Source organism: Triturus cristatus, chromosome 8 (assembly GCF_964204655.1).
Source record: "Triturus cristatus chromosome 8, aTriCri1.1, whole genome shotgun sequence".
Classification (NCBI taxonomy): domain Eukaryota; kingdom Metazoa; phylum Chordata; class Amphibia; order Caudata; family Salamandridae; genus Triturus; species Triturus cristatus.
The window spans coordinates 189791949-189816608 of NC_140591.1; the positions used below are offsets into that span (position 1 = coordinate 189791949).

The window sequence follows — 24660 nt, forward strand, 5'->3', positions numbered from 1 at the left end:
CCTAACAGATAGCACAGCTTCGTGGCCATAGATGATAGCACATCTCACATTCATGCCCAAGTAATACACTCAGGCTGCTCTTAAGGCTTTACACTGATTCAGTTATCCAATTTGTAGTGCTCTGTATAACTTGAAGGCAGTACGGCAAAAGGGCCCTTGCTACAGTGTCCCAAGACCTGAGTTCAAAGGTACAGACCAGCCAGGGTGATGGGATCTGGAATTGCTAATCTCCTGCTCGTCCCTAAAATAAAAACACGGCCGTTGTGGAAATATACATGTTATGACACAGGTGGACAAGCATAGCCAATAGGTCTCGCTTTTGGGAACTTATAAGTATTCAGTTATGCAGCACAATATCCTTGGTGCAACAACATCAACTTTTTGCATGTGTTGGTTTTTTAAACAAATAAATAAAAGGCATTGTCATTTCCAATGCCAATAGCTCAAACTCTAGTAAATGCGAGACCTATTGCATTGTAAATGCTTGTTCTATTTCATGTTCAGATTGCAGTGAAAACTGCAAGAGCTATTGTAGAGATACCAAGGTCCAGGGATCCCAATTCTGGAGGAAATTGCTCAATTTTTATGTAACTAATTCCTTGTGGAGGATGACTCAAGACACTGGACCTCTATGGTCTCAAAAAAGTACATGCATTCAGTAGTGAGTCAGTTCACTCCTTATGGCTCAATATCGGGCCAGGGCTTTCTCAAGGCTGAAAAAAGATGTTTGTGAAACAATATTAGATGAATTAGAATCTTAAAGAGATCTAATATCACCCGGTGATGTGTAAGAATAATAACCGTGATATATATAAAGAAAAACCAGAATAATGAGAAAGTGCTCAGGGCAGCGTGAGGGGGAAGAAAAACAAGGAAAAACATTCCCATTATTCGCCCAAGAGAAGGGATACTATTTTCTCAGGTATAGCAATCATGGAGGCACTCGGTGAGAGTATTATATTGACAAACTATGACTCCTTAAACACGTGTCGGCTGTTTACTTCTGCTTCAAATGTGCTTGTTCGCTTTATTTTGAAAAATATAATCATGAATGATTGGATCAGCTGAAACAGAAGTCCTTTATTTGAACAAATAAAATAATAATTTGGACTTACCAACTCATTTTGATTTTCTTGTTCTTCAAATCTACTTGAGAAGGAGTGAACTGACTCACTACTGAATGCAAAAACTGCAAGAGCTGCTGGTAACTATCGAAATCTGTGCTAGGCTGTGCAGATTTCAAATCAACTGAAGGCGAGCTGTCACCCAAGGGTGTCCAACCTTTTAAGTCCTATGCGAAGAAAGGTGTCGGTCTTTAATTCTACAAAACTAGTGCACACAGCATCCATAATACAACACTCAGGTTCTACTTACCATCTAGTGAACACAGTGAATTTTGTATAATTTAACAGAACAATATAAAGTTATGATTAGAAAGAGACCATACGTGTAAAATGGTATCACTATCATAAGAAAAGACAGCATGCAATAAAGCTATTTCATTGGTGTATGTTAAACCTGTCGGTGCATATCGTCTCTAAAGGTATCACACAGAGATGATAGGGGTTCATCCTCAAAACTGAACAGCATCCTAATGGATTTTTTTAAAGACTAGGGTTCCTAAAAATCCTATAATTTAGTGATTGGAGATTGGAATCAACACCCAACAAAATGAAAGGCCAGTCTACGGGTTTCACCAGATCACCACATACTGCCTTCATCTGGATAAAAGGACATATAAAATTAAAAATTAAACAAAAAAAAAAAAGAAGAGAGCCTAATAAGTTGTATTAAAGCAGTAAAACACTTTCAAACACCCATCACCAAAATAGGGTTGTTATATTTAAGCAACTTGTTATCAAGAGACTCCATTTACTTAGGTGGGCAGGGTCGGGCAGGCCCTAGGGCAATCAGGCAGTGCCCGACAGGCTGGTCTGACGGGTGATTGTGTGGGTTATTTTTTTGGCTGTTTGTATGCCAGCTTTATGCTCAGCTGCGCTGTTTTTTTTACTGTTGATTTCCCTGACATTAAAACAAACATTTCCCGCAGCAAGCCCAGATCCATACAGTCTTCTGTAGCTTGCAAAACACTTTACAAGTTGAAAACGACACCAATTTGCAAAGGTGGGCCACCTTTTAGCTTTCTAATTCACTAATGTGGGTCCTCCTTTAATTTGTTGTCCAGGCCTATTTTCTGTCACAATCCAACCCTGTTGGTGGGGTAGGGTGTGGACATACAATGATGACACCAGCACCTCCCACAAGGAAAACAAAGTTGTTTTGGGTGAAAAATACATTTACTACAACCAAACAGGGCAGCACAGGTAATTCTGGCCCAAAATGTGTACACATATTCGCATGTCACTTGCACAAAGGTTTTGAAAACAGGCACCAAAAAGTGAGATTAATGCCATAAGATGTCTTAGACTTATTGTCTGTGTGAACTGCACGTTGTGTAAAGATTTAGATTGTGCTGTTAGTGTACTGTTCTCAGGCACGCTCACTCACGTTTTTAAAAATTATGTAAGTGAAAGAATGTTCTTCACTAGGCACGCACACAATTATACATACTGACATATTTAATAGAAAATATAAGGTTTCTTTCTTAGCATGTGTAGTTTGTGCCAAATATGAGAAGTCTCAGGGTTTGAGGTAACTAAAAGAGATAGCTAAAAATGTATCAAGAGTATAGTAAGACATATATTTCTGTTTTTCAAGTCTTCAAAATGATTGTTCCTAAGAAAGGGTGCCAGTTATTTTGCTTTTGAAGACTGGTATGACAATGCATTTTGAAGAGGGCCTTCTTACCATGCGCTTGAAACAGACTCGAGCACAGCTCCTCAGTTTCCTCTTGAGAAAGGTAAGCTGGGAATGTTGCACAATCTAGCAGAAGGTGGCACGCAGTGGCAAAGGCTTCCCTGCAGTCTTCAGACATCTGTCCCATGTTAAATATTGCTTGGTCAATGTCCCACCCATCTTCCCTTCTCTCCTTTTGAGCCTCCACACCTGGGTTAGAGGTGTGGGCAGCGTGCTGGCCTTTCTGGCTCATTGGTGGAACTTTAACAGTGAACAAATCTGACAGCATTTGCTTGAACTGTGGGACTGTAATTTGTTTAGGTTCCCAGGCACCCCGTTTCTTCTTGCCAGCATCATCCATAGGATTGCTCAGATCCTCTTTCTTCTCCTCTCTGCTGTCCTGGCCTTTCAGCTGCACTCCAAAAATATATCTACTGGCAAAGTTGGCAACCAGCTCCTGGATGCAGTGTAAAGTATTCTGCATGCTTCCACCACTCTTCCAGACGTCGTTCTTGTCAGGAGACACCCTAGGCATACCCAGGAGCTGTGAGAGCTCAGGGGATGATGCACTCAGGCCTATGCCACTATCTTCAGACTTCAGTGGGGGGAAAATAGGATCTTCACTATCTTCCTGAACTTCAGGCTCAGATTCTGCATGCATTTCACCAATATCCTCTTTCACCGGGCTCTGGAATACAAACATTTATTTTATTATTATCAACTCATCATTTTTTTATAGCAACATACTTCCTGCACATTTTACAAACAAAACATATGTACGGATAGATATTACATCATTCACTGAGAATTGATATTGTTTCATCGGCTATTTTGTCATTGCTGAGTCACATAGCCCCTTTATCTATTAAGCAGAAACAAATATAATACGACCGTGCCTACAGGTGCATCGACTAATAATGTCAAACTATTCCATTTATTAATGTAAAAAAGGTCACAAGTATATATAAATATGCAAAATGTATTATCTTCACTGTAACACGATAATCTATCACAGTGGCAGTCAACACTGTCGTTATAGTTAGGTTAGTTTCCATAAAAAGAGACGTTTTTGTTTTGCTAATAATTCGTGGTGTTTGACAAATATTCACGCAACTTTCCAAAAAATGTTCATCCACCTCAGCTCCTTCCAGGAAGGGGGAACTATCATGTGGGGGCTGGGAAAAAGAGACAGGGTCCCAAAATGCATTTTCACCAAGCAATTTTCCATAGGAATTTTAGGAAGCAATAAAAAAAAAAATCAAAAAACAAAAAAGTCTGAACAGGATTGCACCAGATTTGGCAAAAAACGAAATCTTTGCCCAGAAAGCGTGCTATTTGTCATTTGGTGCAACTCTGTTAAATTAAATGTCAAACTATAATGATATCTGGATGATTGGTCCTGCAGGAGTACCACAGTATTCCTGCAGTACCGTCAATTTATAAATTAAAGCATTCTGATTTGTGGAGACGTCCTTTTTCCCCACTGCCCATCTTGGTCTCAAGGGACTGGTCAATCACGCAAACTGATTGGCTGGCTGCGACACCAACAGATGTGTTGCGTCTGCCATTTCAGGACCTGGTCCCATGTCCTGAGATTGTTAAAAAACAAAATAGCATAGAAGGTGGCAGGGTAGGAATACCCTGAGCCCCTGCACACTAGTGGACTGTATAACTGTTAAAGAGTGAAGCTTGCACTTTACCGCGGTACCTTGGATTGCCACTTGTGAGGCAGAACTGCCGAATTACTACGGTACCACAAAATAAATAAATAAATAAAATGTAGGGTGGGTGTCTCTTAGGGCTTGTGCAACCGTGGGGTGTTGGCCAGCAACAGGCTATTGGCTGCCCGCTCAAGGCTGTGCGCAGCGACGATTTGCCCGCCAGACTTGGCTTGTGTCCAGCCCTCTACTGCTCATGGTCTAAAGCTATGCTCAGTGAGGGAGCTGGCTGAATATGATCAGAAATGAACTGATCAAAATAAAGGTCCTTTCGCTCATTCATCCATCCTTTCGCTCATTCATCCAGCCTTTCATTCATTCATCCATCCTTTCAATCAGCCATCCATTTACCTTTTCACTTATCCATCCACGCTTTCACTCATTCATCAATCCATTAACCCTCCCTTTCATCCATCCATTCTTTCATTCATCCTCCTTTCACTCATCCATCGACTCTTCACTCATCCATCCTTTCACTCATTCATCCTTAGATCCATCCTTCAACTCACCCACCCTTTCGCTCCGTCCATTCATCCACCCATTCACTCTATCCATCTTTCCATTCTCCCTTTCACTCATTCATCCATCCTTTAACTAATCCATCCTTTTGCCCATTCACCCATCTTTCATGCGTTCCGTCCATCCATCCTCTTTCACTCATCCCTCCTTACATCCATGGTTCCACCCATCCATCCCCTTATACACCATTTTACTCCATCCATCTATCCACCCAGTCACTCTATACATCAATCCATCCATCAATCTGTCCATCCTCCCTTTCGCTCATCCATCAATCTATCCTTTAACTCATCCATCCACCCATCCTTTTTCTCATCCATCCACCTATTCACCCTTTCACTCATTCCTCCTTACATCCATCCATCCATCCTTTTGCTCATCCACCCACCCTTTCACGCGCTCCATCCAGCCATCCATCCATCCTTTCACTCATCCATCCTTACATCCATCCATCCTTTCAATCATTTATATATCTCCACTTTCACTCACCCCAATTCACCCTTTCGCTCACAAGTCCATACATATATCCCTTCACTCAGCCCCTCACCCACCCTTCGTTCGTTTCACATTAATTATGAACCTTTGTCTGACGAGTGGCACACAGAGGAGGCCCATCAAGAGCCCCGCTCCCCTGCTAAAGAGGTGGGTTCACGACACCTCTGTGTGATTGTAGGGTAGGTGGTGGAGGGGGAGCCTGGCTGCAGAGTTTTGTAATGGTCTGGAGTCTTCTGGTCAGTTGAGCATTGATTCCAAGATGGAACAAGCACCAGAGTAGAGAACTCTTGTCAGCGATTGGAAGGGAACTGATGAACCCTGTACCACAACGTTCAGGATCAAACACGTTGATAGTGGAAGCAACTTCAACACACATCTGAACCGGACTGCGGACAAAAACACTAACAATGGAGTCGGTGTTCATGCATGTTCACTACCAGAGGAAAAGTCACCCAGACCTCGTGACTGGGAAGACTTCTTTTAAGAAAAACAAGATGCAAGCCCAACTGTAGGTAGCAGGAGTATGAAGAGCATGTGCATTTACAGCAACACTTACCACAAATATATATATGTGTACTACTATCAATTCTAGCTGAGCAATTGGTTAATGTTGCCCAACTACGCTTAATCTGTGAGAAAGGTACATTATTCAGTAGTGCAACTGTTCTGTAGTCCAATGACGTTATAATACCACGCCATGTACTGCACTGTTAAAAGCATCAGACTCTACAAAAAAACTGAGTAATAGTGTCTGGATGTAACAGAAATGGATCTGTAGAAAATGCTGTTTTTAGGTGTTTAAAAGGTTGCTCATCTTCAACCATCCACTGAATAGGAAATCATTTTCTAATCAATTTGCAACAGGTGACATGATTTGTTAGAATCCTTTGCTAAAACCACATTAGAATTTTACAAAAACCTCGATTCTCCTATACTAGACAAAAAAGATTGTGACTTTCCTTATATGTGTGGGTCACTCAACAAGGTCCTATACAGTACAAGGGAAGATGTTATGTTATGCACATTTGTAGAGTGCACATGTAGGGCCTAGTGGGACTACTCGAAAAGCCAGGTTTTCAGTTTCTTGTGGAATTCAAGAAGCGAGGAGGAGACTCTTCTGTGTAGTGGCAGGTCGTGCCATGCTTTAGGAGGGTTGTAGAAGGCTTGACTACCGGGCCCGGTTTTCTATATCTGTGGGATGTGTGCAAGTAGGAGTCAGGATGAGCAGAGGAGTCTAGAAGGTTTGTGTCAGCAGATGCGATTGTTGAGGTCTGCTGGGCCAGTGTTATGCAGTGGCTTGAAAGTGTGATTGAGGAGTTTGAATTGTGCTCGTTTGTGAATGGGAGAAAGAGGAGCTCCTTCAGGATTCACTGAAATGCCACTGGGTGTCAAAATAAAGCGTAAAAATTGACTCACTTTAAAAATGGTGTGATTCCTCCCTCTGATACACAATGACTCCGACAGCCATGCACGTGCCCTCCACTATGCCTCTCAGAGCTCTCAGCTTGGCTCTTGCTGCAAAGCTGGGCTCCACTCCCTCCGCAGCTTTGGACCTCATCCATGCTCCAACTTCAACTACCTTGTCCTATACAGACTCCAGTAGGGGGTCACATCTGTCCCAGTGCCTGCCTCCTTCAGAAGGGAGTGTTAGGCGAGCAGCAGGGCACTTAGAGGAATGATATTGGGAAGGCAGCAGAAAACTCCCGGTCTACCCCAAGGCCCGCTTATTGTGTCAGAGGAGAGTTGAGTTGCAACTCATTTCATTTACTTCTTTTGGACTTTCCATTTGGCTCACTATCTCACTTCTTGAATATGCATGAGCCCTGTGAAGCTCTACGAAACTCGACTTTGCTCCACTCCAGGGCATTTACTTTGTTACTCTGCCAAACTTCAGGAGTTCCCTGGAATCTCTGTCATTCGGATTTTATGCTACCTAGATCGAATCTGCGGACATTGTTTCTCTCATTTCATTGTGCACTGTGTGCAGTATTTAACCCTTCTGTCTGCCACTATTTTGCTTAGAAACTGCTTCCTGCGGTCTTTAGGGAACCAAAGGTTCAGTAACTAGGCAGTTGAGACTATCCAGGCTAGTGACTTCTCATTGAGAACGTTTCTCAGCATTTACTAATCTAACCCACTGAAATGACTTAATTGGATCAGTCCCCTGAACCCTCACTGTCACTTCTTTAGACTTCTTTAGACGTTTGCCAATAGATATCAGATATTCGGCAGGTAAAGTCCACCCTAATGCTGCCTCGCTTCCAGTTTTGGCTTGCCAGGAAGAAGTAAGAGAAAGCTGGGGGAGTTTGTTATGCCAAATCCATGCCACCATATACAATTATTCTCGCTGTGAGCAAACTCAGGTGCCATTAAAGGCTGAGGCAATGTGCTCAGCTTGCACAACGTCAGGCATTCTCAATAAAACATTATTTTCACAAGGTAAGGGGAATCCATGTAGCTACCCTGACATAGCTTTTCAAAAGCCTCCTTCCATAGTGAATGTTTCAGCACAGTGGCCTCCTGAAGCCAAGCTCCCTTCAAGCAGGAGCAGTTTCAGTGCCACTTGACCAGATTTAACATCAATCGACGCTATTGAGACTGAGAAATCCCTTTCTCTTGAGAAGGCCTTCATCAACACTGGCAGCAATAACATTGGTCACAGTACCACCTGCGCTAATTAAATTAGCTCACACCTCCTTCTTTCAACCTGACGTGCCTGTCTTACAACCCAGCACGGCTGTTAGGTCTCTTTCAATGACAATGCGTGAATATATCGCAGAGCCTATTTTATTCTGGTTGGCAAAACCGTCTGCCAAGTTTATGTTCCAAGTTTGTTGCTTCCGAGTTTGTTCAGTCACACAAACGTGATCTGCAGGCGGACCTCTTACACACTCTAGCCACTAATGTAGCTACAACTGACAGTAAACTCACAATATAAGACCATCATAGATGAAGCTACGGTGGAGCTTGCTCAGTCAACACTAATTGTCCCCCTTTAACATTAAGGGGGTGATTTATTTCTTGGCGGAATTCTTGCCCTCCGTTCTGCCATGGTGATCTAGTAAATTACTCCATTGCCATGGTGGCAAGGCCATCTGCCCAATTTATAAATGACTGCCAAACATTGCCAGGAACCACCGTCATGGCAGGTCCTGGCAGTGTAGTGTAGTTCCTATATCCCCGATAGGCTCTGCGCATTGGAATGACATACATTATAGATTTGACATAGGACTAAGGTCAGTATGTCTCTATCGAGTATATTAAACTTAATTACTTGTGTGTGCCAGCTAACTCAGAGGTCACTAGAAACTTCTCGAATATACAAGAAGGGATTAGTCTCTGACAACCGCATAACCATGACAACTATGTTTCCTTTTAGAATCGGAACAGTCTCAGAATCGTGGAAACAATAGATAACAGTTTCACTCATTTAATCGTGCATGCTTAGTTTCTACAGAGTTGCACAGAAATAGAGAGACGGGCGTTTCAATAAAAGGGTTTATTGAACAGTCTTATTTCTCATGCAAGAGATATGAATTGCTACAATCGTAAGACAGACTGCGAAGTACAATATGTACCAGGTTAGCAGTAAGATAAATTAATACTGCAATAGCATGGTCTTTAGCTATGACATATATTAATCAAAATACATACATAAATAACAAAAGTTAAAATGTGATACTCATCTGATGCTTCTAAATTGTTCTACCCCAGTGTACCTAACCTAAGTACAGTACGAGGTTTGAAGTAGGTGCCATTTCTAAAGTATAGCTAGCTATATTTTTAGTTTAGCCAAGAGTTGCCAAATGTTTCTCTAAGTTCTAGTCAGCTCCATACCTTAGAATGAGAGAGGTTGGAATCTCTTTTCTGGACTTGATAGTCTAACCCCCACAAGGGAAGTCAGAGAGCACTGGAGCTGGATTCTCTGCGAGGTGGATGGCAGCGTCAGGCCAGTGCATCAGGCTGGAACTTGATCTCCTTCCGAACTTGCCGTGGCGAACCGCGTAGTCTGGGTTGGATCGAATCCTCCAGGAACCGCAATTTGCCAGGGCAAGTGCTGGTATATTTATACCTTGAAGGTGTCTAGGAATGCCAGTATTGACGTAAAAGTCGGGCAGAGGAATGTCATGAATGAACCCCTAAGGAATAGATGTTCATGCATACTTAATGAGTTCTTGGAGAAATCAATATTCAAGCTGAGGGAAATTCCTAAAGGCTTAAGGGTCTGGTTTTCCAAGAATTCGTTGTGACGTGGATGGACGGATGTAGGTGGCCATGCCTGTATTTGGTTTGTACGGACAATGTCTAAATAAGGGCCGGATTTCTATGTCCAAATAAGGGCAATGTGAATTGTACCTATATAAGGGCATAAATCGGGAAACCTATATACGGAATCTAAATCTGCACACAACAGCAGTGCATATTATTCGGGATATGGGGCTGCAATGAAATTGCGTGGGGGGACATTCATGTTGGCCATTATGTATACTCCGTTGCCAACATATAAACCTGCCCCTAAGTGCCCTCTCTTCTCTGTTAAACCTTGAGAATGAATTGCCCAATGAAGAGGTTGATCTGGAGGAATTCACACAAATAGCCCAATTTCATCTACCAGGCTGGGTTATACTTGGCAATTCGCGGACTCAGAAAGGTCCTTCCAGCCTTTGAACCTGTTCCTTCTAACAGACAGAGCAAAATATTAAACAAACCAGAGGCAGTTTAATTTGACTTCCTACCCCATATGGTTGCCACAAGCAACTTTGGTGAATCTGAATCTTTCAGAACCAGTAAAATTACTTTCTTCGTATATTTTTTGAGAATGTCTGCAAAAAATCTCCTCACTTTGAGCGTAGTAATATGCACTTAATGCCCTTTTAGCTTCATCTAATTGATGTGAAATCATACTGGAGGGGTTTGCCTGCCTTAATTCATTTAAAACTTGTATTCTTTGTTCCAAAGCATCTTTTTTTACATTTGGCTGCTTTAAATACTGCTGCATCTTTACTTATAATTATTCCGCGAACGAAGGCCTTCATGCCATCCCAGATGATATTGATCGGGCCGATTTAGCATTACGAGATACAAAATCACTAATCTCTAATTTCAAAGATGTTACCCACATTTCATCATTCAAGTATGTTTTATTGAATACCCAGCGCTTGGGAGTCTAAGTTTTGTTCTAAAGCGAAACTAATAACTAACATTGCGTGGTCTGAGAACCCATTATAAATGGGCCTCTGATGCAGCATATTAAGCTGTCTGGAAGCAAGAAAAAAATCGATCCGAGATGAAGACTTGAACCTGCCTGACCAGCATGTGAATTCTTTTCTTAGCGGGTATCGAGTGCGCCATGGGTCGCAAAGATCTAAAGTTTTTTTATAATTAAGAATAACTTTCAATGATTTAGGTTTAAATTGCTTCCTTGATTGCGTAGTTGTGTCCAGTCTTAAATTTATGAGTAGATTAAAATCTCCTCCAATATTAATATCTCCTGCCACCATCAATATAGATTGAAACAAATCTTCATAAACTGAGGAACTATCGTCTACTGGGGCATATAAGCTAACAAACGTGATAGGTCTCAATCTGTTTTTAACTTTACATCCTCATCTGTGTGTACAATCTCAGCATAAATATTCTTATTTAGAAATATCGCAACCCCTCGCTTAGCTTCAGAAAACGAGGAGAAACCACGATATGAGGCCCATGTTTTAAACATAAAAAATGGATCTAATTTTACGTTTGAGATAAGAGTCTCCTGCAACATTATTACCGAAAGATTTTCAGACTTGATCCACAATTCTATGGCCCGTAATTTCTTTTTCTTATTTAAGCCATTCACATTGAAAGAAATAATTTTCAAACACTCGTCACTCAATGTTTAAAGTAGATTATATATTTTCCGGAGGTATCTCTCTTTTTATCTTTTGTAAACCAAGAACCACCTATCTGACGCAAAATATTTAATAAACATAGCACTAAAGACTTAATTTTTTTTTCTTTACCCACTCTACTCCCCCACCCGTGCATCCCCATCATCTCACCTCACCCCCCACCCACGTGACCCCCAACCCCTCGCCTGCAGCCCGCTTTCCTCCCCTACACCGGCCGCAGATCTAACCCCCTAAACTTGGGTGTCCTGGTATTACACCCCTTAGGTCCTGGACTTCTCCCTCCCTAAAAAAACCAAAAAAAACCTCCAAGACAAAGAAAAAGTTATTATCTTTACAACCATCACTTTTCACCCTTAAGCCCATGAGTGATTTCCTTCAGTAAATCTTGTGCTTCATCCAGGTCTGACAGCATATACTGCTTGCCCTGTGCCAGAACTCTAAGTTTGGATTGTTGAGCAATCATGGCCTGGGCACCATTAGCTTTAAACAGGTGAAGCATTTTCACGAACTCCTTCCTCCTACGTGCAGCAGTTGCCGACATATCAGAAAAAATCCGGCATTTAGTTGTCTCATTCACAGCAAATTGTCTTAACTAATAAGCCTTAGACAAAACCGCTTCCTTTATCCGACTGTCTGAAAAATTTAACAAGATTGTACGAGGTAAAATAGAGTGGGGAAAAGGCTGGGCAGGCACACGATGTGCTCTAGTAATTGTTAAGTCCCCCTCAAGGAGGTCGCCCAGCGTACTGTATCGGACCCCTTTATCCCCTCCGGAGCTCCTACGATGCGCAGATTCGATCTTCTTGTAAAATTTTCTAAATCATCGAGTTTTAGTTCCAAGGCGCGTCTGTCTCTATCAAATATTTTGACTTCTTTTTTAACTGCCGTCATTTGATCTTCCAAGGTCGAGATTCGCATTTCAGCTTCTTGAAGACGGAGTGGAAAGCTTGAAACTAAATCCTCTATCTTCTCTAGTCGCTGATGAACTGAGCTTAATTCAGCTTTTTGGTATCTTTTTATTTCCCGGACTTCGTCCAAAATTAAATTCAGCATATCTTTAACTGACATCTGAATTTCACCTATGGACTCCGTATTCATATCTAAGAGAGGGCTAAGAGGGTCGGCCGACCTTATGGATGGAGTGTCCAAGGTTGATGATACTGAAGACGGCTTTGTTGATATTGATTGGGCAGTATTAAAATCCAGAGTGGTGAATGAGCCAGTTCGAGTAATGTTTTGTGATACATTTTCGGGTACCAATGTTAGATCGTCCTGCTTTCGTGTGGGCAGCCGGGATGAATGCTCATCTTGATACAGAAATCGAGGAGGTACTAAAATGGAGTTAGGCACGGACTCAGACTCAGACACAGGCTTGAACATCGTTTCTGAGGGCTGGGTATTTACTGACGTAGTTTGAGGTCCCTCTGCACAAGATAAACTATTAAATAACATACTAGATTTCTTCTGAAACAGGGGGAACTGCTTGCCCTCTTTCACAACGTCAGCTAATTTAGTGTCACTTTTTGCTTCCATACCAAAGTCATGCTGAGCGGGAGATAGCGATTCAGGTGGTTGGGCGGGCTGAAAAACAACCAAACTAGTGCTGAGCTTCTTTGTGCCATCCTGCGCTAAATTCGCCGCTGTACTAAATTGCCCTGTTGGGGCCGTGGAGGGTCCTTCTAATTCGTCTGAGCTTTCTAGAGACTCCTTATCAGTTGCCTTGTTCGCGCTCTTTATCTCCAAAGGCAGCTGGCGGCGAGTTTTTGCTTTTGTGTTGATGCGTGCATTTAATAATTTGCCCATGACTCAAACAAAGTTCAACAAATGGCTCTGCAATCAAACAAAAAAAAAACAAAAAAAACATTTTTTTTCCACCTCGCCTCGCCTTCCTTCACTTTTTTTTTTCAGTCCGAGCCCTTGTTCCCGATTCCCGACCACCTGTATATCCGCCTGTCAGCCCAGAGCAACTAGCTCACCTGCTCTGCACTCTTCTGGCGTTGAAGGACTTGGATTTTAAACAGCCTCGGGTGCTCTCCATCAGCAACAACCACAGCGTCTCCCTACGGATCACAATTCCATCTCCATCTCCGGCAGGGAAATCGGCCCAGTCAGGAGGGCAAACCAACAAATCCGCAAGTAAGGAAAAGAGCCGGCCAAGTTCAAAATCCCCGCGCAGCGTGTCCCGTTGAAAGACGCCAACTATGAACCGCCATGACCGCTGAAGCCGAGGAGAAGGAGGGGGAGGAGCTAGCACCAGGTGACCGTGCGGAGGTGTGGACTTCGCCGCTCAACCCATCCGCCGTCAATGCCTAGTTTGAGACCCTACCTGATGTTATCTGTATGGCACTTTGCATATTGCACCGCCCCCTTTTTTTTTTTTTTTTTGCACTAATGAATTTTGGATGCTGCACTGTATATGTTTATACATATTGAATTAGCAAGCTGCGGGCTTTTCGAGCAAGTGATATATCTCAAATATCTCGGGGTTAATTGAACTGCGATTTCTTTTTTCAGAGGTGAAGGGGGAGGGGACGTGCTCCCAGGTGTCAAGTCAAGGCACCTTGTTGTTGGAGGGAGGCAGTGGTAGTGAAGGAAGGGCAACCTCACTCCACAGACGGTTTGGGATGGGCGGGTGGAGGGGGGGGGGGGGAAGAGGGGTGTAGTATTAAAAAAATGAGCGTATGGTTAGCAGGCATACTAGGAATGTTGAGTAATACGTTTAAATTTGGAGGCCATGTTGTAATTGGCAAGGTTTCTGTCACCAAGGGGCTCGACTTGATTTTATTGAAAGATCTGGTACAAATGGAAGAGAGTTGGAGCAGAGACTATGATAGTCCTGGTTGTAAAAAGCTACATAGGTCTAAGGGATGTCACAATTGTTGAAAGTAATTTCTTGTAATGTGATTGGCTTCTTGAACTCACAAAAAAGAAGAGCTATTTTAAAGTGGCTAGAATCTTTCTCACCCCAGGTGATTTTTTTGCAGGAGACAAATCCTAAATCTAACTCCCCCAACTTTACTCTCCCTAAGAAATATGCCCAAGTATACTTTGCAGTGCGAGGAGTGGGTATTCTCTTGTCTTCGGATTTGGATTGGGAGGTGGGTAAGGTGATTCGGGATGAGGGAGCTAGGTGGTTCTGCATAGAGGTCTTAGTTAATGGAATAGCTGTCGTCCTGCTCAATTATTATGGTCCAATTAGTGACGACTGTGCGCCACTGGAACAGGTATATGCTTTGCGGGTGGGTGTGCAGGGGTATATAATTATGGGGGGAGATTTTAACCTTTACGTCTTGATACCTCCAATAAGGGAAAAAAGCAACTAAAACCTAAAACAGATAGGCTCTTAAAAATTATTGAACCCATGGAGGGTAGACCACTCAGGTGTCACTGAGTTCACGTGTTACTCAGCGAGATTTAAAACAGCATCCTGTTTGGATTTTTTTTTGTGATTAGTAATCTGTTCACAAGGGGGAACTCTTTGATTCTCCGTTTTCAGATCACTCTTTAGTATCCTTAATTATACATTTGCCTGCCCACAGGAGAAAGAGTAATAGGTGTCATTTTGACAAAGCACTGTTATCAGATCAAATATGGATTGATGAAACCTGTGATTTTATAGGGCGGTTCTTTAAGGAGAGTGTGAATACAGCGCCAGGTTCTATGGTATGGGAGGCTTTTAAGGCTACGTTTAGGGTACAGGTGGTGGCATACAGTGCTAATCTTTATAAGCTAATGAAACTGAAGATTGCCGGACTCCAAGAAGCAGTGGAGCGGGTTAGGAGAGAACTTTCAGGGAGGTCAACTGGGGAGAAGGAAGAGGCCCTTCACCAGGAACAATTAAGAGATAAGGAGGAGCTGAAAAGTTTTTTTCTGCTTGAGGAAATTGCTGGAAGTAAAGCCGCCTGTCAAAAGGCATACGAGGAAAACCAGCATATCAGGAAAATGTTAGCATGGTCCACAAAAACGCAACAGAGCAAACAGTCTATCCCACAAATAAGAGATCCGAGTACTAGGTGGCTGGTGAACGATAAAGACGGAATTGCCGATATTTTTATATCACATTTCAGCAAGATATATGCGGAAGTCCAGAAAGTTAACCCTCAAGCACTTGCGGACTATTTTACAACAGTCCACCTGCCTATCGTTAGCGAGGAGGACTGTATAATTTTGTCTGAACCGATTACATTCACAGAATTAAGCGAAATCGTTAAAAAAATGGAAAATGGGAAGGCGAGTGGCAATGATGGGATCCCCATTGAAGTATACAAACTGTTTTTTAACAAACTCACCCCCTCTTTTTTAGTATCACTGTACAACCAAGTTATGGCTGGAACGGGAGTTTCAGACAGATTCAAGGAATTGGTGATGCTCTCAATTCTAAAAAAGGATAAGGACCCCAAAGATCCAAGCTCTTATCGCCCAATAAGCCTACTAAATGTAGACTATAAGCTTCTTATGAAAATCTGGGCAAATAGAATTATGGGCTGCGCTCATTATTTGGTTCATGCGGACCAAACAGTGTTTTGCCGGGGAGATCTATGGCTGCAAATACCTTCTATCTGATTCAATCTATTGACTATTTTTCTGCTATAAAGGCGGCTGCGGCCATCTTAATGATGGACGCAGAAAAAGCATTCGACCTGGTGGATTGGCAAGCCCTCTTTTTTATTTTGGGGGAGTTCGGCTTTCCACACCATCTGATCGAGATGCTGGAAAGAATCTTTAGGGGAGCCATCGCAAAAATTATTATAAATGCAGAGGAGGCGGGAGAGGTAGTAATAAGACAGGGTACTAGGCAGGGTTGCCCCCTCTCCCCGCTTCTGTTATCACTTTTTATTGAACCATTAGCGATAAAAATTCATTCTAACATACTAATCCAAGCCCCCCTATTGGAAATGGCCAAAATAAATCGATTTGCTAATGATCTGATCCTGTACCTGAAGCCAGAAAAATCAAACATCCAGGGAGCATTGGGAGAAATCCAGGCATTTACAGAACTGGGAGGTTACAGGGTCAATCAATCTAAGACGGAACTTCTTCTATTTAATACACCAGGAATACAGCTACCGGAAGGGCTAAAAATTTTACCTTTCAAACCAATTAGATATCTTGGCATGTATGCAACAGTTGACTTCCTTCAACTTTTTCACCTAAATTACGGTAAAACAGTCGACAAAATAAAAAGTCTGTTAGATAGATGGGCATTATGCGATACCTCATGTAGCTACTTATTATCAAGCTGCATTACTTAGCTTAACAACTCAGCTTCTGTCCCCTTTCTCGAAGTTTGATAATTTTTTATTTAACCATATGCTAAGGGAGAATGCTATTAAGTTACCAGCATTTTTGCGAACTGCAAAGTTACCAAAAAACCCCAAGATATAAGGTGGTGAATATACTATTAAGCCGCATTCAGCGATTCCACAAAAATTATAATATTCCATCATGCCATGCATACTCCTTTCTTTGTGACTGTGAGGTATGGGGCCTCAAACTCTCACAAAAAGGGGTACAGCCTTATATTTTGTTGGGCTTTTGTAAACTGGGCACTTTTTATAATGGTACTAATCAGATGAAGTGGTAGGCTTTTGTGACACAATTTGAAACACAGAGCCATGACCTCTGGCTAAGGTTTAGGCAGATTTCATGCTTTCTTCAGACTAACTTTAGAGGGATCAGCTAGAGTACAATATTAATTTTAAAAGCTGCCTTTGAATCAAACCTATCGGGCATTGGCAACTGGTACAAGGTACTACGTCAGGAGAAGAACAAGAACCTCATTGAATTAATGCTCCCAAAAATCGCTCAGAAAACTAACTGCAGGTTTAGTAGACAGGAATGGCTACGGGTCTGTGAGCTTGGTCACAGGGCATTGAGAGCGGCCAACTTTCAAAGAATGTCCTTCCTTTCTCGGTGGGTGGCCTATTACACTCCCTCCAGGCTCCATAAATGGTTCCCTACGCCATCGAATGACTGTTTTAGATGTAATCTGCCTGATGCAGGGGACTGTCTGAAATTACAACATTTTTGGGAAGAGGTTTTTAGGTTTATCAGTAAGTGTGTTTCATTAGATATCCTTATATATGCATCGCTGGCGTTATTTGGCTTCTCCTAAGTAATTGAGCAGCTCTAATTACACAAGCAACTTTTCGTGCCCCTTGCCATAGAAGTAGCCAGATCTTTAATTTTACCAAATTGGAGATCTCAGAAATTACCTACATTGACCCTGTGGCTATAGGTTTTATCTTCTCTGCCTCTTAGTATATACTGTGTATCATATTTCTTATGTACTAATGGATTATGAAATTTGTTATAAACTTATTGTCTATTTATTATATGTGATTGGAGAGTCTACAAATGTTGTCTGTACTATGTGTGTTTATTACCCATACCCCTTTTTGTTTTTAGTTACAGAGTCACATCAGTACTTAAAACAAAAGAAACAAAAGTGTTTTTTTTTTTTAAGTGAAAGTAATGGGTGTGAAGTAACAGGGGGTCGGATGTAACATATGGGAGGGTAGGGGACATGGAAGCAACATGGCAATGGCAGGGTGATACAGAAGCAACAAGGGGAGGCCTGGAGGCATAGAAGAAATGCAGGAGAGAGTGGGGGACACAGAAGCAACATAGAGGAGAGCAGATGCAACATGAATAAGCACACAGGCGAGCGCAACCAGAAGGGGGTTGGGGAGGAGCACACTGGGACAGGCAGCAGCATGGGGGGAGGAAGGTACATAGGGAACATGGCTTGAAAACACATGCGCTCTCTGTGAGTCCTAACACAAAAAGAAAAAAGTAGTTCCCCAACATAGAGTACAGCCACCAGGCAAAAACAACATGGGAAAGAGAGAATGATCCATGGGAGAGACAAAGACAAGGTTAAGAAGCTTGGACACAAATAAGAAGCAGGCAAATAAGAGTGACAAGAAAAGCCAACCAATGATAATCAATGGGTGAGCTCCAAGCCCTTCTTTGTACCTGGTAAGCCACAATATACCTTTAAAGAGAAAGTGCATTATGTCTAGTAGGCTCGACCTAAAAATAAGTCACTGCCTGTGGTACTCTGGAAGGCCAAAAGATGCAGAAGATAACCAAGTGAAAGCTGAGATTCCAGCAGAACTGGAAGCTAGCAACCAGGATTTGATATGGATACTGAAAGCTGCCCGGAGCCAGCATGCAAACAGGAAACACCACTGCACATCTGGAACAGGATTGCACCGTAACATCTTTCTGGTTTGTGTATTCCAAGGTAAGCAAATCACAGCAAGCTGGGGCTGCTTTACATCAGCCCTAGTACAATGCGCAACCCAGTTCTTCTGCCACAATCCCACTCTATTCAGAGCAACCAAGACTACTGAGAAAAAGCAAAATTTAAAATTCTTGACAGAGCTGTGCCTCTAAGCCAAACAGACCGGTATCTGACACCGTGGAACATTTTCAGAATTATTTAGGAGGCAATTCTTGAGTGCTTTGCATGCTTTGAACAAAACTGAACTATCAGGAAAGACATTTCTAGGCAGAGATGTGTGAAAAATGTGTAGCACTAAAAATAAGGGAGCACCTCAGATCAACCAGGGACACTTACACCACATTCGCTTCCAGTCTGCATCTCCAAGTAGGCAGGAGGCATCTGTACTTTGCTCAGCAGTTTGAAGCAGGTCTTTAAGGTGTGCGTGAGTTCTTTCAGACTTAGTGCATCCATGTTCTCAGCCAATGACTGCGCCATGTAGCTGAGCATCTGTGGCAGGTACTGTGTCTGCACTTCAGAATAAAGCTCCTAAAATGAAGACAGTTTTTTATTGGTATCTTGCTACAATCATGTGTGCTTTTAACATATGAAAAACAATGACAATAACCAACTATTAGTGCTCTCATGTTTTTTTTCCAATTTCCACTCCTTTCAGCCACCTTCCCATATAACTGAACACAAATATGGAAACATTCTCTTCTCTCCACCTCCTAAACTCTATCTTCTCCCAGACCTTTATATCAAATTATTGAAGTGTTCCTAACTTCAGTGGGCATGATATCGCTCGATAGTCCCTATCAAGGTAGTCTCGTAACGACTCCCACTGATTCATGATGACATATCCCCAGGGTGGGTCATAATGTTTTCTAATGACAAAATATCACAAGGTTTAAGGAATACAATAGTTGGGGTTTCTTGCTTTTAAAAATTATGTTCAATCACCAGTTTTGTGTGTCATGTATCAATGTCTTTATATCCATTTGTCATACCCTATAAGTTGTCAAATTAGCTCAGCTAGTGATAGAATAATTAAGTCTCCTGTTTACCCCAAGACATCTTTAATGGCCACAAGGACCTCTTTCCACAAAATTTTAAGTTTGGAGCCTGCCCACCACATGTCAAGAGATCATGCCTACTCCTCTACTTTCTCTAAAAAATCAATTTGACCCTTAGGAACATACCATGTATTTTCCAGAGTAAGATACCACCAATATAGTATTCTGTAATTAGTTTCTTACCACTCATGTCCTTCTTCTGTACACAGAAGGAAGATTATGAAATGTACCTTGACTTCTACTGAAAGCATTCAGCATTAGTCTCTACCAGCTTTTTCACACTTAACCATACAATTCCATCTTTGGTTTTTCAACGGGTCTTTAAAGATTCTATATAAACTGTAAATCATTTCTATTAATTGTGTTCTTGTGGTGATGACATTCTATTTTTTTAATGAATGAAAGTCATTTTAGAACACCTTCAAACACTTTTGAAATTCTTCTACGAATACCTTTCTCTTGGTTACGCAAGAAAAATTCTGAATAATAGTGGCTAAGGGGCACATGAATAAAGCAAAATACTGGTCGCAAATGGGCCCCCTTGCCACCTGTATTTTGCCATTTAGGATGCATCAAACCAAAAGCCCCCCGCAAAATAGGTAATCTACAAATTTTGCAATTCCCTATTTTGCGAATGCATTTAGGAAACCGTAATTTGCGATTCCTTAAATGCAATGCAAGAAGCAATCTGAGATTGCGACTTTGCATTAAGGAATCGCAAATTACCATCAACTTCAAGGTGATGGTAATTTGCAATTCCTTAGAAAAATGCATAAAATTGCATTTTCTGAGTGCCTAGGGCATGTGTGTGCGCCACATCTGCACACATGCATGTTTTTTGGGGTACATCAGGGTGGCCTTTAGACCCCCTAGCGCACTTGAAATTGCATTCGCAATTTGCGAGTACCTATTTGGTACTCGCAAATTGCGAATGCTGTCCTATTCATTCCTTTGATACATGTGCCCCTAAGTGTTTAAGGGGATGAGAGTTTTGGTTACCACACTAAGAGCTCCTCTGTCACATACCTCTAGTGCTCAGTGAGTCCATTGCAGTAATTGTCATTGTTAACTGTTTTGGGGTTTACCGATCATGCCACAAGGGTCCCTGTTCATCACCACTAGGTTCACGTGGAGCCAATTATCCACTTGGGAACTGTGTGGAGAGTTGGACCGCCAGCGGGATACTTCAAATAATTTAAGATCTTATAAGAAGAACAGACGACATTGCGGGGTTAGGATTCATAGGCCCCCCGTGCATTTAACTGACCCCGAAGGTTATGGCCCAATAGAACAATAATCTCGCCATGGATATATTGCCGCTTTAGAATGGGACAACTCGGATTGCTGCGGAATTGATGTTGTTCCAGGAGATATATCCTTATATACCCTAGTCCTGATGAGGCCCGCAAGCATGTTGGGCTGAAACGCGTCGACTACTGTTGAATATAAAGAGCCCCGGAAGAATTTAAATCATTGGTTGAATCGAGATATATATAGTACTAATAAATTGTGTAAAGGGGTGTAAGTGTCACTACCTCCTAGTACTATGTAATGGGGCGACTTCAAACAATGGAATGCTCACGATAAAAGTGTTAACATCCATTATTATTTTTAGGGGAATAAGGAATGGATTAAATGTCTTTTGTTGTGTGTTTTTGTTTTTCCCTTTCTTTTTTTGAGTAATGGATCTATGTTCATTTATCTAATTATGTGTGAAATGAATATTTGAAACTTTATTTATATGTTGATAAAAGGGATTTATCAAATGAAACTGTCCAGACAATCATATGATTAACAGACGATTAATTTCAATATATAAATAACTCACTGTGAAGGAGTAATTTGTGGTATCCTTCATAATTTGAGAGAAATATCATTCGATTGGTTCCTTCGCATCATCCTGTTTTTTTTTTTTTTTTTTTATTGCCACGATTGACATCACTCTGGATGGAGTAGACACGACAGCCCTCAACTTTCTGAACCTCTCCACAGCATTTGACACAGTCTCCCACCCCATCCTCAGCCAAAGCCTACATAACATTGGAATCCAAGTAGACGTACTCAAATAGATCTGTTCCTTCCTAACTGGAAGGACCCAGTCAGTCAGCCTGACACAGTACCCGCGGACACCTGAGGCCTCCTCTGCAGAGATCCCAACCCACTTCAACATATACATGATCCCTCTAGCCAGCACTATCTGCGCTTTCAATATCAACGTCCTCTGCTGATGACACCCAACTCATTTTCTCCCTCAAGGACAAGACGCCCAGTACTTGGATCAAGTTCAATGCCTGTATGACTGAAATCACCCACTGGATGAAGACCACCTGTCTAAAGCTGAACACCAACAAGACAGAAATCGTGATCTTCAGGAAGAGCACATCACCATGGGGCTCCATCTGATGGCCAACAGAGCAAGGACCAACAGCCACCCCCATCCATCATCTACGCCAAGAACCTCGAGATAATCATCAACAGCAAACTCAGCATGACCGCCCAAGTCAATTCCGTCACAGCTTCGTGTTTCCATACCATGAAACAGGAAGATTTTCAAATTGTTCCCGATCAGCATCCGGTTGGGCAAGCACCTTAAAAAGCCCCTGATTACATATGTTGCTAGAAGCTAACAGTTTGAACACTCACTCCGGGATGAAAAGGCAAAACCTATCTAGCATAGAATCGTTCTAGGACTATTGTGCTGCCTTTCAGACACTTGAAGATATACTGGTATAGTTGATTAATCAATCAGTCGATAAATCAGACAGTGCAGAGACTGACTGGGTGGTCATATGCCATTCTAGCATCTCTGAGATCATGTCGATGGGTGACCGTTCAGAGGTTGTGTTCTAGAGTGAAAGGCATGTCTAATGGTTCACTGAGTACAACCTGGAAGGTTCTAAGGGATCTATGCTCATTAGAAGTGTGTTATTGATGGAGCTGTCTAAGAAAACATATGGGTGTGTACAGTCGATCCTAATGCGGTTCACCAGAATGCAAAAGACTGCCTTAGCCTGCTTGCAATCCAACTGTATGACTGAATGTGCAAATAAGAGAGATAGGTTAAGGAGTTTTCTGAGTTTATGGAGGTTTAAGGAAGGGTGTACAGCAACCAAGAGTTTTAGTCCTTTAAACCCGAGTGAATTACCTATTTTTTCAAACGTTTTAATAGAGGTATGATGCTTTTTGTAATTTTAATGACCTCTGGACACTGACTAGGGTGCATTTACCAGCCAATCTCTAAATCTACCATGCGCTTTTGTTCCAGTAAGTATCTTTGCACATTCTGCCTCTTTTAAATGCGGCTCCAAGCAGATAAGTTCATTTTCCTTCATTACCATTATTCATTTTTATCTCTATTTTGAAGTTCCCTTGTGTGTGGCTTAACCCTACCCCCCCTTCCTACTGCATCTATACCGATCTCCAATTTACGGAGATCTCCCTACACCCCCTTCACTTGTCCCATCCTTGCGTGACTGACCAGATTAACCTGCCTTTTCTTTCAGTTTATGTACTATTTCTAATGTTTGAATATATTTAAAGATATTTAGATGTTTAATCGAGCCTTAATATTTTGTTTTTGGTGTAAACGATTATTCTTCAATTTCATCCTTGTTCAACTTCCTCATGCCATAATTAGCTTACCTAATGTCTTTGTTTAACTCCCGTTTTGCACCTCTAACCACCGATGCGGGGAGTGCACTCCAACGCGGCTCTGCATCGCTACCTTTTATTATTTCGAATTTCATCCGCAAGTAGTTATTATTTTACAAACTTATTCATAAAAAAAAAAGGGGTTTTAGCAGGAAATACTCATTTAACTAGCCTTTTCAACCTTCAAAAACGAAATTAATTGTAATAAGAGAGGAATTATTCTCTTGACATTCCTTCATCTATAAACCTTTCCACTATTATCTTTCATTAAAGGGCTTTACCACTTTTTACATTTTCTATATACCATGTCTGACTGACTCCGACAAGGCTTCTGCCCCTACTCCTAATATAGACAACGAAGCCCTGCAAAAAATCCTTCATAAGGAATTGAGGTCCTGCATGTTTTTTTTTTTTTTAAATTAACATTTTATTGATTTTATTCGTTGCACATACAGAGTTATACTTCAGCAGCAACAACATAAAACACTTTACCGAATAGCATACAATAAATTACATGACGTGGTTCAACATTTCCTTAAGTTCCTTCCGTCTCATTGCCAAATCCACAAGTGGGGATGTACATAGGGACCCTCTGTACCTATTCCACGCTTTCCACTTCCTTTCCCACTTCCTAGGGCACCCCCGAATAATGAAGACTTCCTTTTCAGCTATCATACATTTGTCCAATTCCTGTATCCATGTGCGTATGGATGGCACCCCTACAGCACCCCAATGGCGCGCTATTTCCCGCTTAACAAGGGAGGTCCTGCATGTTTGAGACCTTAAGTCAGGCCATGTCCTCTACAAGGTCACCGCCTGATGAGGACGAAATCTCAGAAATTCCAAACCCCTACTTTGACAAGATCACTGAATTAAGGGGTAAAAGACTTAAGAAAAGTAAAAACATTGATAAGAGCAATATAGGAGGTCCAAGCACATCATCAGTTCAGGGAGGTCTTAGCACCTCAACCTCTAATGGAGGTCCTCGCACCTTGAACTCCCAAGGTGTCCCTAGGGGCACAACTTATCTGGGTGTCCCTAGCGGCACAAAACATCTGGTTGTCCCTAGCGGCACAAAATATCATAATGATCTTTACAATACGGGAGATAACAAATCTAATGATATAGAATACTCAGACACACCTGATGAGTATGTCCTTGATCTTGATGAAGATGATCAAGAATTTTACAATCCATAAGAGGAACTCCCATCATCCTCTAAGGACATTATCCTTGACCCCTTAGGGGAAGAAACATTTTCCCCATTAAATCTGAAACACCCA

The 24660-nt window shown here is 41.8% G+C and overlaps 1 protein-coding gene across 3 annotated transcripts in view; it reads right to left on the reverse strand.

Annotated features, from left to right (window-relative positions):
- Positions 1-24660, reverse strand: part of DOP1B (DOP1 leucine zipper like protein B) — a 687459-nt gene that overhangs the window by 340011 nt on the left and 322788 nt on the right. For all 3 annotated transcript variants that reach the window (XM_085621292.1, XM_085621294.1, XM_085621293.1), the window contains 2 exons: positions 19008-19199; positions 2809-3484 (listed from right to left, as the gene is read on the reverse strand). In XM_085621292.1, the coding sequence (XP_085477418.1) occupies positions 2809-3484; positions 19008-19199 (868 nt within the window). The remainder of the gene's footprint in view (positions 1-2808; positions 3485-19007; positions 19200-24660) is intronic.